Source organism: Gracilinanus agilis, chromosome 5, assembly GCF_016433145.1.
Source record: "Gracilinanus agilis isolate LMUSP501 chromosome 5, AgileGrace, whole genome shotgun sequence".
Lineage (NCBI taxonomy): Eukaryota > Metazoa > Chordata > Mammalia > Didelphimorphia > Didelphidae > Gracilinanus > Gracilinanus agilis.
The window spans coordinates 188898923-188914507 of record NC_058134.1 but is presented as its reverse complement, the minus strand read 5'-3'; the positions used below and the strand labels follow the sequence as shown (position 1 = coordinate 188914507).

The window sequence follows — 15585 nt, the reverse complement described above, 5'->3', positions numbered from 1 at the left end:
GTTTTCTTTTTAGTTTTGACTTCTTCCATTTTATTTATTGACTATAACTGGGTCTTGGATGGGATTTGTTAGATCCTTGTATTATTTTTTATACAATTCATGTAGTATTGGAATTAATTGTTTTCTTGAAGTTATTTGTGTATCCACATAATCCTTTAGTTTTTTCTTTGGAAATTCATTTATGGCTTATACAGTTTCTTCTTTTGATATTGCAGTGTTTAAATTCTGTACTCGTTCTGTTAAATTTGGTATTTTATATTTTTATACTTATTTACTTTAAGTTCTTGGATTTATTGTCATATAGTTGGGCAAAATAGTTTCTAGTGATATTTTTATATTTTCATCTGTTATAAATTCTGTTTGTTTTTGTTCCTGATAATTTGGTTTTTCTCTTTTTATCAAATTAGCTTACTACTTATTTATTTCATTTAAAAATTAGCTCACATAGGTCTATCGGTTCTAATTTTTCTTCTTCTTTTTTTTTTTAAACCCTTACCTTCTGTCTTAGAATCAATACTGTGTATATATTGGCTCCAAGGCAGAAGAGTGGTAAGGGTAGGCAATGGGGGTCAGGTGACTTGCCCAGGGTCACACAGCTGGGAAGTGTCTGAGACCAGATTTAAACCTAGGACCTCCCGTCTTTAGGCCTGACTCTCACTCCACTGAGCTACCCAGCTGCCTCCAGTTCTAATTTTTCTAATTATTTTCTTATCTTAATGTCTTTCTTATTTATAAATGGATGCGCTCTGTTCAGTGCTTTTTGAAATAAGTTAATCTTTTCCTTTAATGCACTCTGTAGAAGCTATGACATACTTTCAAGAAAATGTAATTTTTTCTTCATCTCTTTTAATCAAATATGTTTTGCTGTTTCCTTGTCTGAAGTCTTAATTGCTCTCCTGTTTGTTTTGTTTTTTTTTTTTGTATTCAACTGAGGTATTTTTTTTTTTTTGCTCTCCTTTTAATTGTCAATCTTTTTTGTTATGTATTTATTTTCCTTAAAAACTCCCATCTTGGTGTCAATGTTGTTTATTGGTTCCAAGACAATTAGGTCCAGAGGATGGGGGGGAAGTGACTTGCCTAGAGTCACACAGTCAGGAACTCTGAAGCCATATTTGACTTAGGTCTGTAGGCCTGGCTCTCAATCCATTGAGTCATCTAGTCTTGTTAAGAACCATGTTGGATTTTGCTTCCTAATCCATTCTGCTAACTTCTTGAACTTTTTTGAGTGAATTTATCCATTCATAGTTATGATAGTTTATTTCCTTCTTTACTCTTCCTTTTTTACTTTACTTTTTCTTCTCTATATTTCTCAGCCCATGTTTATTTGAAGTTATTACCCATTTTTCCCTTTTAACTTTCTTCTTCATCCCCTCTTGAATGTTGATTTGTTTTCCTTCTGATTAGTCTCTCCCAGATTATATATAACTTTTTTCTTCTTCCTCTTATCTGTGTCTGTTAAGTAGAATATATTTTTACACTAAACTCTTTATGTGTGTGCATGTGTGTATATATGTATATTTTGCCCTCTTTTGACCAGTTTATATAGAAGTGAAGTTCTTTGTATATACTAATATTAACATACCCTGTTTGTGTATTAACAAATTTCTCCATCTTTCCTTTAATTTTCCCTTGATATGTCCTTTTTGTTCTCCTCTTTTTTCCCCTAACTTCTTCAAAATAGGTCTTCTGTCTCAGTTGACTACTTCTATGACTCTTTATATTATTAAGATTCTAAAAGAATCTTTTGAACATCTTTCCTCTTCTTTAGGATATAAACAGTTCATCCATATAAAGTCCCTTCTGCTTATACACTTTGATTTACCTTTATATTTTTCCCTTTACTTAATATTTGTATTCTGTTTTTCATTTTTTAGCTTTTTTTAAAATCAGGAATATTTGAATATCCTTTTCCATCAAAGATCCTTTTTTTTCCTCTCCTTATAAAATTATATTTATTTTTGCGAGGTAATGTCATAGATCTTCATCTTTTGCATCAAAATATCTCATTCCATGTTTTCCATTTTTTAAACATGATATGTACTAAATCTTGTTCAATCCTAATTGTGTTTCTTCACTATTTAAATTTTTTTTTCCTGTTTGCTTGCAGTTTTTATTTTTATCTGAAAGATGTGAACTTTTTTTTTTAAACCCTTACCTTCTGTCTTGGAATCAATACTGTGTATTGGCTCCAAAGCAGAAGAGTGGTAAGGGTAGGCAATGGGGGTCAAGTGACTTGCCCAGGGTCACACAGCTGGGAAGTGTCTGAGGATAGATTTGAACCCAGGACCTCCCATCTCTAGGTCTGGCTCTCAATCCACTGAGCCATCCAGCTGCCCCCAAAGATGTGAACTTTGGCAGTGATATTTTTGAGGGTTTTCATTTGGGAATTTTTACATTGCCCTCTTTTTTCTAAAGTGTTTTGATAATTTTCTTTAATGATTTCCAGAAATCATGCTATATCCTTTTTAGACTTGGATTAAAGCTAATTATATGATTCTTAAATTATCTTTCTATGATCTGTTTTCCAGATCAAGTTTTTTTTGATGTAAGATATCATATATTTTCCTCTATTTTCTCACTCTTATAACTTTGTTGTAATTATTATTGTTTCAGAGTCTAATTACCTTCTTTATGGGCCATTTTGATTTTAAAGGAGTTTATTACTAGGATAAAATTCTCTCCTCATTTTTTTTTTACAGTTTCTTTTAAAAATTCTCATATTATTTCAAAGAATTCTAATCCTTTTGGGCAAGGTCTTTTTTTCTTTGAGGTTTTGACTGTTGTCTTTTTTGTTAAACCTTTACCTTCTGTTTTAGAATCAATACTATAAGGCAGAATAGTGGTAAGAGCTGGGCAATGGGGGCTAAGTGACTTTCCCAAGGTCACAAAGTTTAGGAAGCTGAGGTCAGATTTGAACCCAGGACCTCCTATCTCTAGGCCTGACTCTCCATCCACTTAACTACCCAGCTGTGCCCCCTGTAGTCATTTTTTTGGTTTATTGGCTTCTGTGTTTCTGTTTTGGTCATCCATAACATCATAAAAATCTTTGTTCCCCCAATTGAGACTTTAGGCATTGAGTTCAAAATCTCTCCTACTCTGGCAATCAGATTAGATTTTAGACTTTTCCTTTGCCCTGGGGAGTCTTTCCTTGGGTCAGAATCCTCCTTTCCTTTGGGCTTGATAAAATCAAGTTAAGGTTTTCAGCCTGCCTTTCTTTCATTCTGGACACTAAAGTTCTTTCCTGTGGCTTTGGTCCATGTCCTTTACTTTTAAAGAGAGAAGAGAGGCCTTTTCTTTATTCTTCAGATAAATTCAAGGTTGTCCTCTAGTTGAATAAGCCAATTAGAAGTTTTTTCTTGGGGATTGGAGTGAAAGGGAGGAAGGACTTTTTATTCACTTCACATTAAGATCCTTTTCAACAACTTTGCAGAGCATACTCTCTTCCTTCCCCATATTTGTTTCTACCCCAAGAATTTAGATTTTTCCTTCTTTTAGAGGCTGTCTTCCTGCTGTGGCTTTTTTCTTAACCACCTGGTCTTTCATAAACCACCAAAGACATTAACTTTCACTTTTGTGCCTCAGGGGATTTTTTTTTTTTTCACTGCCGAGGTTTTGTTTTTATGAAATTCTTTTTCTTTCCTCTGGGGATTTCTTCCTATGGGGTCTTTTAAAGCTAAGTCTGTTTTCTTCCCTTAAGGGATCTGGATCATATTTACCCCTTGGTTAAGGGGGTGAATTATTTGATATTTGGGTTATTTAGTGTTGGAGGGAGGGACACAGGCACAGAGACAGAGAGTTCTGCTGTTTTCTTCCCTACCATTTTGGTCAAAAAACTTCCTAAATTTTAAAAACAAAAAGTATTGTCAATTTTTTTGTGTATTCTAAAATATTTTTCTTTTTATCTTTGATATTCATGATAAATATGTATATGCATATATGGTGACGTTGCACTATGAATAATTAACCTCACAATTACCATTTCTTTTCTATAATTGTGCCACCAACTCACAAATCCAGAGAGCATTGGTGTGCCTGTCGTTCAACATTGCATCCTTAAATGCCTGTTTCCTTTCTCATCATTGCCAATACGCTGAGTGTGAGAGAGAGAACTTAATTTTCTTTTTATTTCTGTTATTAGTGATTGTGTGGCCGTTTTTTTCTTAGAATTATTGGTATTTACCAATTCTTTTGAAAATTCTTTAGAAACTATTTAATATAATACTTCTTACAATATTATGTGGTAGCTTAAAAAATTCATAACACATATTTTAAAGATGCAAATATAGTATGACACCATTCCTTGGTTCTTTACCCTGCCTTAATTTTATAGTTATATAAAGTATAGTAGAATTTCAGAGCTGGAAGGAACATAAAAAGTCACCTAGTCCAATATCCTCATATTACAGAGGAGGATATATATATCTCAAAGATAAGTAACAAAGGCAGGAGTATAACTTTGCCTCTTGACAAACCCAGGTCACACTTTCCATTCAGTATTAATAACAGTCATGCCAGTAATTTTTCTTCCACTGATCTTTATTATTATTTTTGTTTAATAGTTCCTTTTTTAGGCATCAGTTCCCAGTAACACTGGTATTGTATTATAACATAATTTTTATAATATATATAATTATAATACAATATAATTATAATATAATAATACTGGTATTGTAGTATAATACAAAAGAGCTGGTTGCTTTAGAACTAAGTAGTTTCTGATGATACTCATACTTTTAATCATTTACTAACCTATATGATCCTGCACGCCCTTATTTCTTCTAATTGTGTTAGCCTATCTAAATAATATTGGTTGAGTTTGTTAGAATGCTGATCTGCTTTTTATATGACCCAGAGCAAGATCTGTAGAAAAACATTAAAAAAATTTCATACTCTAGCTGGTATAATTTATTTCAGTAAATGTTTCTCAAATGGCTAATATATGTAATATACAATGCAGAACATTTGGGAGAAACATAACTAATTTCTTATGTATTCAGATACCTAATTCTGTGACAATTCATTGGATATATTTTGGAGTAAGTGAATTTTTTATTGCTTTGGATATATTAATTTGCAATAAGGTTAAGTGATAAGGTCAGTAGTTTTGTGCTAATAAAATATAGGTGATGTGGACTTTTAACTTTTAAGAACTTTTAAGAAATGATATCATCAACTGGGAAGAGGGACATGGCCAAGATGGTAGAGTAGAAGCAGGAACTCACCAGAACTTTCCCAACATGATCCTCCAAATATCTTAAAAATCCTCAGATCGTTTTTTTGGATCAGTAGAGCCAACAAAAACATTTTCTCACCCAAGACAATTTAGGAGGTTGGCCCAGAGCACAGCAAAGGCAAAACAGTGACATCACCATCAGTAGGTCTTGGAAGTGGCTATAAGAGTATGGCAGCATCAGCTTTAGGAGCTCTCAGCCCGTAGGTAGTAAAGGGGTTGGAACAGTAGTCAGAAAGGGATTGGAGGGGACTCTTGGGTAAGGAGTTCAGGACCTTATTGGATCAGCAAAATGCAGTTTGGGTTTGCATTTTCAAGTTGAGGAGGAGCACCAGGGCTTGTGGCTGCAGGGGAGCAAGGACCCTGGTTTTAGTTCCAGGGTGGAGGAGGGTGTTTCTGGTCATTCCAAAGGGAGCAGGAGACTGAGTATCCGTTCTGAGGCAGAAAGGATGAAGGGAGGCAGTAGTGCTTACAGCTGTAGGATAGCAGCGTTTCTTATCATGATTTCAGGACCGAGAGGTACTGCAGCTAGAGAAAAAAAAAAGATACCTTCCTGGTTACAGACCAGAGCACAGACTTGGATGGCAGTTACTACATCTCTCCTTAGAGCATAGCACCGTGGAAGGACCAAAAACATAGATTCCAAGAAATACCTCTGAAAACAGCAGCATGGAAAACCTGATTAAGTTATTTAATTCCAGTTGCCTAGCCTTTGCTTTTCTTCTGCCTTGGAACCAATAGTCAGTTTTGTTTCTAAGAGAGAAGGTAAGATATTCTCCTTTTTCCCTTTGTTTCTTTAAAAGGCACAAAAGTACTGAGGGAAATAACACCTTAAAAATGGAATCAACCCCTAGAGACGGGAGGTCCTAGGTTCAAATCTGGCCTCAGCCACTTCTCAGCTGTGTGACTTGTCACTTGACAAGTCACTTGACCCCCATTGCCTACCCTTACCACTCTTCTGCCTTGGAACCATTACACAGTACTGATTCCAAGACGGAAGGTAAGGGTTAAAAAAAAAATGGAATCAACCAGTTGGAAAATAATGTACTAAAAAGTAGAATTGACCAAATGGAAAAAAGAGGTACAAAAGTTCAATGAAGAAAATAATATCTTACAGATTAGAATTGGGTAAGTGGAAGCTAATGATTCCCTGAGACATGAAGAAACAATAAGAAAATGAAAAAAATAGAAGAAAATGTGAAATATCTCATTGTAAAAACAACTGACCTAGATAATAGATTTTAGAGAAATAAATTAAGACTTATTGATTACCTTAAAGTAAAGATCAAAAGAAGAACCTGGACATCATCATCTTTCAAGAAAACTGCCCTGCAAAAAATTGGAAAATGATAGAATGTCCTTCAATTGGGGAATGGCTGAACAAATTGTGGTATCTGTTGTTGTTTGTGCTCAAAAGAATAATGAACTGGAGGAATTCCATGTGAACCGGAAAGACCTCCAGGAATTGATGCAGAGTGAAAGGAGCAGAACCAGAAGAACATTGTACACAGAGACTGATACACTGTGGTAAAATTGAATGTAATGAACTTCTCTACTAGCAGCAATGCAATGACCCAGGACAATTCTGAGGGATTTATGAGAAAGAACGCTATTCATATTCAGAGGAAGAACTGTGGGAGTAGAATCTTAGAAGAAAAACAACTGCTTGCCCACATGGGTCGATGGGGATATGATTTGGGATGTAGACTCTAAATGATCACCCTAGTGCAATGATCAATAATATGGAAATAGGTCTTGATCAATGTCACATGTAAAACCCAGTGGAATTGGGTGTTGGCTATGGGGAGGGTTGGGGAAAGTTTGGGGGGGAGGGAAAGAACATGAATCATGTAACCATGGAAAAATATTCTTTTTTTTAACCATTTATTAATATTCATTTTTAACATTTAATTTACATTTTGTAATTTAATTTAATTTACATTTTATAATTTTCTCTAACTCTTGCTTGGTTTTAAAATCTTTCCTTTCCCAGAGATCTGACAAGTATACTATTCTGTGTTCATTTAACTTATTTATAGTTTCCCTCTTTATATTCAAGTCATTCACCCATTCTGAATTTATCTTGGTGTAGGGTGTGAGATGTTGATCTAAACCTAATCTCTCCCATATTGTTTTCCAAATTTCCCAGCAGTTTTTGTTAAATAGTGGATTCATTTCCCAAAAGTTGGGCTCTTTGGGTTCATCATACACTGGTTTGCTGATGTCACTTACCCCAAGTCTATTCCACTGATCCTCCTCTCTATCTCTTAGCCAGTACCATATTGTTTTGATGACCACTGCTTTATAGTATAGCTTAATATCTGGTACTGCTAGGCCACCTTCCTTCACATTGGAAAAATATTCTTTACAAAAAAAAAAAAAAACAAACAAAAACTAAAAAGACCAAAAACAAAGCTGCCCTGATATCCTATAACCAAAGGATAAAATAGAAATTGAAAGAATCCATGAACTACTGCATTCACTGAGCCACCCAGCTTCCCCTTCTTAAGAACTTAATCATTATTAGGGCAATTAGAAGAGTATTTAGGAACAGAATGTGCATGTGTGAGTTGACTATGTTTGGATAATTTCAAAAAATAAAATTTGGGGGCAAGAAAGAAGCACTCTGGCATAAAGTTGAAGGGAGAGAAAGAAAAGAGAAAATTAGCTTACATAAAAAAAATGTGATTTTAATGGAGGGGAAAATGGTAGGGGTGGGAGGTAACACTTAAATGTTCTTTAAAATGGGCTCAAAGAGAGAATAACACACATTCACTTGGGCATAGACATTTATCTCACTCTACAGGGAAGTAGGAGGAGAATGATGGAGGAGAAAGGGACATGGGCTGATAGGAAGGAGGCCAAATTAAGAGAGGAAGTGGTCAAAAGCAAAATGGACTTTTGAGCAGAGGCAGATTCAAAAAAGTGAGGAGAAACAGAAAAATAGGATGGAGGGAAATAACAGTAATCATAACTGAATGTGAATGGGATGGACTTACCCATAAAACTGAAGCAGGTATCAGAGGATTAGAAACCAGAATGCAAAAATATGTCACTGTTTTTAAAAAATTATTTATTCATTTAAAGCCCTTCCTTCCATCTTAGAATCAATACTAAGATCTAGTTTCAAGGCAGAAGAATGGTAAAGACTAGGTAAATGGGGTTAAGTGACTTGCTCAGGGTTACAAATTTATGAAGTGTTCGAGGCCTGATTTGAACCCAGGACCTCCAATCCTGGCTTTTTCTCCAGTGAAATGCCTACATGCCCCTCAAAAATATATTTTTTACAAGAAATACACTTGACACAGAGACACTCTTGACACAGAGGATAAAAAAAGGAACTGAAGTAGAATCTATTTCGCTTCAGCAGAGATTAAAAAAATAAGCGTGGGTAGCCATCATAATCTCAGACATAGAAGAACCAAAAATATGCCTAATTAAAAAAATAAAGTAGAGAAACTACATTTTACTAAAGCACCAAAAACAATGAAGTAATATTGTTACTAAATACATATGCACCAAATGGAATAGCATTCAAATTATTAAAGGAAAATTAAATTATAGGAGAAAATAGGCAATAAAAAACTGCTAGTAGACTTTTAAGAACTAGGTAAATCTAGTCATAACATGAACAAGAAAGAAGTTAAGGAGATGGATACAATTTTAGAAAAGTTAGATCTCACAGGCCTCTAGAAAATTGAATGGGAATGGAAAAGAATGTCTTTTTCTCAATCGTACATGATACCTTTACAGAAACTGACTGCATGGTAGGGCATAAAATATCAGAAACGCAGAAAATCAGAAATATCAAATGCATCCTTAGAACATATTGTAATAAGATTTATTCAATAAGCGGGCATGAAATCATAGATTAAAAATTAACTTTTAAATAATATAATCCTAAAGAATGAATGGGTGAAAGAATAAATCATAGAAGAAATAATTTCAATCAAGAGATTGACAAGAGTGAGATAATATGTAACAATTTATGGAATGCAGCCAAAGTAGCATTTAGCTGAAATTTAAATCTTTGTATTAGAGAAGGAGCAGATCAGTAAATTGGACTTGCAATTGTTACTGTTGTTATTCAGTAGTTTTCAGTTGTGTCCAACCCTTTTTGACAGCATTTGGGTTTTTTTTGTTTTGTTTTTGGCAAAAATACTGGAGTGGTTTGTCATTTCCTTCTCACTTCCAGCTCAGTTTATAGATGAGGAAACTGAAGCATATAGGGTGAAGTAACTTTTCCACTGTCACATAGCCAGTAAGTGTTTGAAGTCAGATTTGGACTTGGGGAAATGAGTCTTTTTGATTTTAGTCCCGGCACTCTATTCATTGCACCGCCTAGCTAGTTGCCCTGTGCAAATAATTAAAAAAAACTCCTTAAAACTTAAAAAAAAAACCCCAACAAATTAAAAATAGAAATCCTGAAAACCAAAGAAGTTAATAAAATGGAATGTAAGAAAACTGATGAACTAATAAATAAAATTAGGAGCTGTTTTTATGTAAAACTCAATAAAATAGATGGTTAATTTGATTTTATTTTAAAAGAAAGAATAAAGCCAAGTTACCAGTGTCAACTTCACAATCAATGAGGAGGAAACTGAAGCTTGTATTAGAAGTTATTTTGTTCAATTATTAGGCAGTGAATCTCACAACCTAATTGAAATGAATATTTGAAAAAATATTAGAAAAAGAAATTAATGAAATAATAAACAGGCTCCTTAAGAAAAACTTCCCAGTTCCAAATGTATTCACAAGTGAATTCCATCAAACATTTAAAGAAAACTTTAAATTCTATATAGATTATCTGGGAAAACAGGCAAAGAAGGAATTCTACCAACTTCCTTTTATGACATAAACATGGTGTCAATACCTAAACCAGAAAGAGTGGAAATAAAGAAAACCACAGATCAAATTTCCCAATGATTTTTGGTGCAAAAATTTTAAGTAAAATATTACAGCAACATAACACAAAAATCATATAATGGAACTGGGTAGGATTTAAACCAGGAAGCCTGGTTCAATATTAGGAAAATTATCAGCATAATTGACCATATAAATAACAAAACAACAAATTCCTTGATTATCTCGATAGATGCAGGAAAAGCTTTTTATAAAATACAATGCTCATTCTTATTAAAAATACTGGAAAGCAGAGGAATAAATGGAGCTTTCCTTCAAAAGATAAGTTCTAAAAAAAAAGGTAAGTTCTATTTATTTAAAATAATTTATGTAGTGATAAGTAAGTACTATTAAGATCAGGATTAAAGCTTAGGATACCCATTATTGTCACTATTGTCCAATATTGTACTAGAAACGCTAACTATGGCAATAAGAAGAAGGAATTCAAAAAGGCAGTAAGGAAACAGAATGATCACTTTTGCACATGATATGATGATAGAGAATCCCAACAAATCAACTAAAAAACTAGTTGAAATAATTATAAACTTAAATTTGCAAGATATAAAATAAACCCACAGAAATCACTAGCATATGTTTCCAATGAAACCTAAAAATGATATGGAGAGGAATTCAATCTTAAAATAGCGATAGCCACTATAAAATTGTTTACCTGTCTACATGTCAAGACGATAAAAATCTTAGAGGAATAAAGAGAAAAATGGCATTCTTTGATCTGCAATCAGACCTCAGCAGTTCCTTCTTTGGCTATGGATAGCATTTTTCATCACGAGTCCCTTGTGAATCTCTTGGAAACTTGCTTTGCTCATAATAGTTCAGTGTTTCACAGTCCATCCTTGTACAATGATTTCTCTTAACTGTGCCTGATGTTCTGCTTCTACTTACTTCACTTTGCATCAGGTCATATAAGCCTAGATTTTTCAGAATTCATCCTCAGTTCATCATTTCTTACAGGGTAATAACATTCCATTACAACCATTTTGTCTTTATATATAACTTGTTCACTCATTTTCCAATTAATGGACACCCCCTCGATTTCTAATTCTTTGCCACTACAAAAAGGTTTTGCTAAGAATATTTTTGTATGGGTAGGTCCTTTCTCTAATTTCGGATCTCTTTGGAATACACACTCAGTGGTGCTATTGCTAAGTCAAACGGTACATAGTTTTATGAACCTTTGCACCTGGTTCCATATTGCTCTCCAGAATGGTTGTATCAGTTCATAGTTTTCTCACATCGCCTCCCAACATTTATCGTTTTCATTTTTGGACATATTCGCCAATCTGATAGGTGTGAGCTTGTATTTCAGAATTGTTTTGATTTGCATTTCTCCGATCAATAGTGATTTGGAGCATGTTTTAATATGATAAAAGATTTAATTTCTTCCTCTGAGAATTTCTTTTTCATATCCTTTGACCATTTTTCAATTGGGGAATGCTTAGTATTTTTATAAATTTGAATCAATTCTCTGTATATTTGAGAAATGAAGCATTTGTTAGAGAACCTTGTTATAAAAATTCCTTCTCCCCCTCCAATTTGTTGTTTCCCATCTAATCTTGTTTGCATTGGTTTTGTTTGTACAAAACCTTTAAAATTTAATGTAATGAAAATTATCCATTTCATTTTTTGCAATATTGCAAAGTCATAAATTTTCCCTGATAAATCTGACAGGAAAAGTTTTCCATATTCCCCTAATTTGTGGTTCACCCTTTATTTCTAGATTAAGTATCCATTTTGATTTTATCTTGATTTGGAGTGTGAAATGTTGGTCTATGCTTAGTTTTTGCCGTACTGTTTCCCAATTTTCCCAGTAGTGTTTGTTAAATAATAATTATTTGCCCCTAAAGCTTGGATCTTTGGCTTTATTGAACACTCGGTTACTATGGTGGTTAACTACTGTGTGTTGATTACCTAACCTATTCCATTAAACAAAGTGAAGTAAGTAAACCATTCTATTTCTTAGCCATTTCCAGGTTGTTTTGAGGATTACCAATTTATAGTATACTTTGAGATCTGGTAAGGCTAACTCTTCTTCATATTTTTTCCCCCATTAATTCCCTTGATAATTCTTTGCCTTTTATTTTTATAGATGAATTTTATTGTTATTTTTTCTAGCTCTATGAAATAATTTTAGGCTAGTTTGGTATGGTACTGAATAGGTAAATTAATTTGTGTAAGGTTATTTATTATATTGGCTCAACCTACTATGTATGAGCAATTAATGTTTAATTGTTGTTTACATCTGACTTTATTTGCATGAAGAGTTTTTGTAATTGTGTTCAGATAGTTGCTGCGTTTATTTTGGTAGGTATATCCCCAGGTAATTTATATTATCTAAAGCAGTGATTCCCAAAGTGGGCGCTACCACCCCGTGGTGGGTGCTTCAGTGATCCAGGAGAGCGGTGATGGCCCACAGGTGCATTTATCTTTCCTATTAATTGCTATTAAAATTTAAAAAAAATTAATTTCCAGGGGGCTAAGTAACATTTTTTCTGGAAAGGGGGCGGTAAGCCAAAAATGTTTGGGAACCACTGATATAAAGGTTTTTTTTTTTTTTTTAACTCTTATCTTCTGTCTTGGAATCAATACTATGTATTAGTTCCAAGGCAGAAGAGTGGTAAGGGTAGGCAATTGGGGGTTAAGTGACTTGCCCAGGGTCACACAGCTGGGAAGTAGAGTCTGAGGCCAGATTTGAACCTAGGACCTCCCATCTCTAGGCCTGGCTCTCAGTCCACTGAGCTACCCAGCTGCCCCTTAACATTATTTTGAATAGAATTTCCTTCTTTATGCCTTGCTGTTGAGTTTTGTTGGTGACAAGTAGAAATGCTGATGATTTATTGTTTATTTTGTATCCTGTGACTGCTAAAGTTATTTCTTTTAGTTTTTTTTGGTTGACTATCTGGGGTTCTGTAAGTGTACCCCCAAAGAGTATCATCCATAGAGTGACAATTTTATTTCTTCATTGCCTATTCTTTAATTTTTTTACTGCTCTTATTGCTATAGTAGTGTTTCTAATACAATATTAAATAATATATGTGATAATTGACATCCCTGTTTCACCTCTGATCTTATTGGGAAAGTTTCTAGTTTATTCCCATTACAGATGCTTGCTATTGGCTTTAGATAGATGCCATTCATCACTTCAAGGAAAGCTCCATTTATTCCAGCATTTTCAAGTGTTCTTACAAAGAAAGGGTTTTGTATTTCATCAAAAGCTTTTTCCGCATCTGTCCAGATAATCACACGGTTTCTGTTGGTGCTAGATAGAATGTGATTGCCGTCTTCCCCTTCTGATGCCTGTGGATGCTGGTCACTTTGGGTTTAGTAGTTGTTGCAGCCACCAAACAGGGAAGAAAGTGTTTTCACAATGCAGACCCGGGCATTTCCTTTTCTTTTCACAATTATTTGTTGATCCGTATGTGAAAGGAAGTAAGTGAGTCATTTTTATATTTTTTAAAACTTTGTGAACCTGGGCAGTTCAGTAAGGCATTGTGGCCAGTGGGATGAGTGTTAAACTGTCAGTTCAAACTTTTGCCAATCCACATAACTACCAAATTATTTATTTATTTAAAGCGATTTCTTATTATTGCTAATAGATTAGATGACAATACAGTTCCTTCTTTGCTTTGATTTTGTCTTTGTATTCTCGTTTTGTATTGTCTTTTAAAATGAAGGGATACACATACAATATGTTGTCTAAATGGTATTTTTATATTATTCCATATGCATTCATTCAAACACATATTTATTCATTCATTCATTTATTTATTTATTCATTTGTTTGTTTGTTCGTTTGTTCATTCATTCATTCATTTATTTATTTGTAGCCCTTACCTTCCATCTTGGAGTAAATACTGTGTATTGATTCCAAGGCAGAAGAGTGGTAAGGATAGGCAATGGGGGTCAAGTGACTTGCCCAGGGTCACACAGCTGGGAAGTGTCTGAGGTCAAATTTGAACCCAGGACCTCCCATCTCTAGGCCTGGCTCTCAATCTACTGAGCTACCCAGCTGCCCCTTAAAAATATATTTATGAGAAAATCGAACATCACAAGCAAGAACCATTATTTCCAGGAAGACACAGAAAGCTACACAACTCCATATACAATAATTTAAACTGAATCCTAGAAAGTGACATGACTCTTGAGCTTCTGCTGTAATAGAAGTATCTATGGAAGAGTTAAAAAGCATGAACAGTGTTAAAACTTTGAATGAATTATAATACTTGTCTTGTTTTACCTAATCATCACACAATTTTCAAAAACCTTACTGTATTTAATTTAACTTATTTTTATGTTTATTTATTGGATAAATCACTTAAAGCTAATGTTTCAAAAATACTAATTGAATCAAATATTTTATTTTATGTCTATTATATATGTATATATTTCATTTTTTTCACAGACATCTAATTTAAGTTGAAACACTGAGGAACGGAAGCATGATGAAGATTTTATTTTACATGGTTTTACTTATATGAGTAACCACGATGGATCAGAAAAGCTGCGGTGTTTGTTGTATGGAAAAAATCTTGCAAATGGAAGTATAAAGCCAGCAAAACTGAAAAGGCACCTTACATCTGGCTGTTCTGAAAATGTATTCTAAAATGTATTTTTTTTCTTTTGGAGAAAGCTCAATTTTAAAAAATTGGAATACTTCAAAACTTGGATTTGACACTTCACAAAAACCTTTTCTTGAATTATCCTATACAGTTGTGTAAAGCTATGGATGGACACTTGAATGGTTGATCAGATTTAATGACTGAGACGGGAAAAAACTAGAAGTGGCTGTATTATCAAATGATGTGACATATTCTTGAGTATTTGATATTTCTTTTAACATTTTGAAGGAAGTCATCAAGGAATTGGCAGCAATTCTGTTCCCCTGATGCTAGTGGAGGAAAACTTCGGACATTTCTCAACATAGCTAGCGTCTTGTTTTTGTTCATTAGGTAAGTGCTAATACCATCAAAGAAAAAATACAAGTTTACGAGTCTCTTTGGGGAATTACAAAAGCTATATATGTTTTAGAAATGGTAGTTTTTTTTTTGTTTTTTGTTTTGCCTCCAAAGAAAACTCTTGACTGGAAAGAAAAGCTTCGCAGTCTAATGCAGAAAGCTCCCTATTATATTGTTACCTTGAGAATGGGGTTGAGGACTCTGCCTAAATTTGTCTCACTTAAATTCAACTCTAGCAAGTCAAGACATCACCTTGGTGATATCACTTTGGGATATTGGGACCAAAAAAAAAAAAAAAAAAGCAACAACAACAAAGGCACGCACTTGCAACACTTCCAAAATCATTGAAATAATTTTTGTCAGCATCTGTAAAGGTTAGCAATTTAAATGGAAGAAGACCTTTGTATCATTACATTAAAAAATATTTTGTCAAGAAATGGGAGCAGAATATGGAATGTTAACACAGGGGAGTTGGCTGAA

The 15585-nt window shown here is 33.8% G+C and overlaps 1 protein-coding gene across 1 annotated transcript in view; it reads left to right on the top strand.

Annotated features, from left to right (window-relative positions):
• Positions 1 to 14925, top strand: part of AEBP2 (AE binding protein 2) — a 69936-nt gene extending 55011 nt beyond the window's left edge. Inside the window, exon 9 of the mRNA XM_044679889.1 lies at positions 14553 to 14925. Within this exon, the coding sequence (XP_044535824.1) occupies positions 14553 to 14565 (13 nt within the window). The 3' untranslated portion in view covers positions 14566 to 14925. The remainder of the gene's footprint in view (positions 1 to 14552) is intronic.
• The last annotated feature ends 660 nt before the right edge of the window (positions 14926 to 15585 follow it).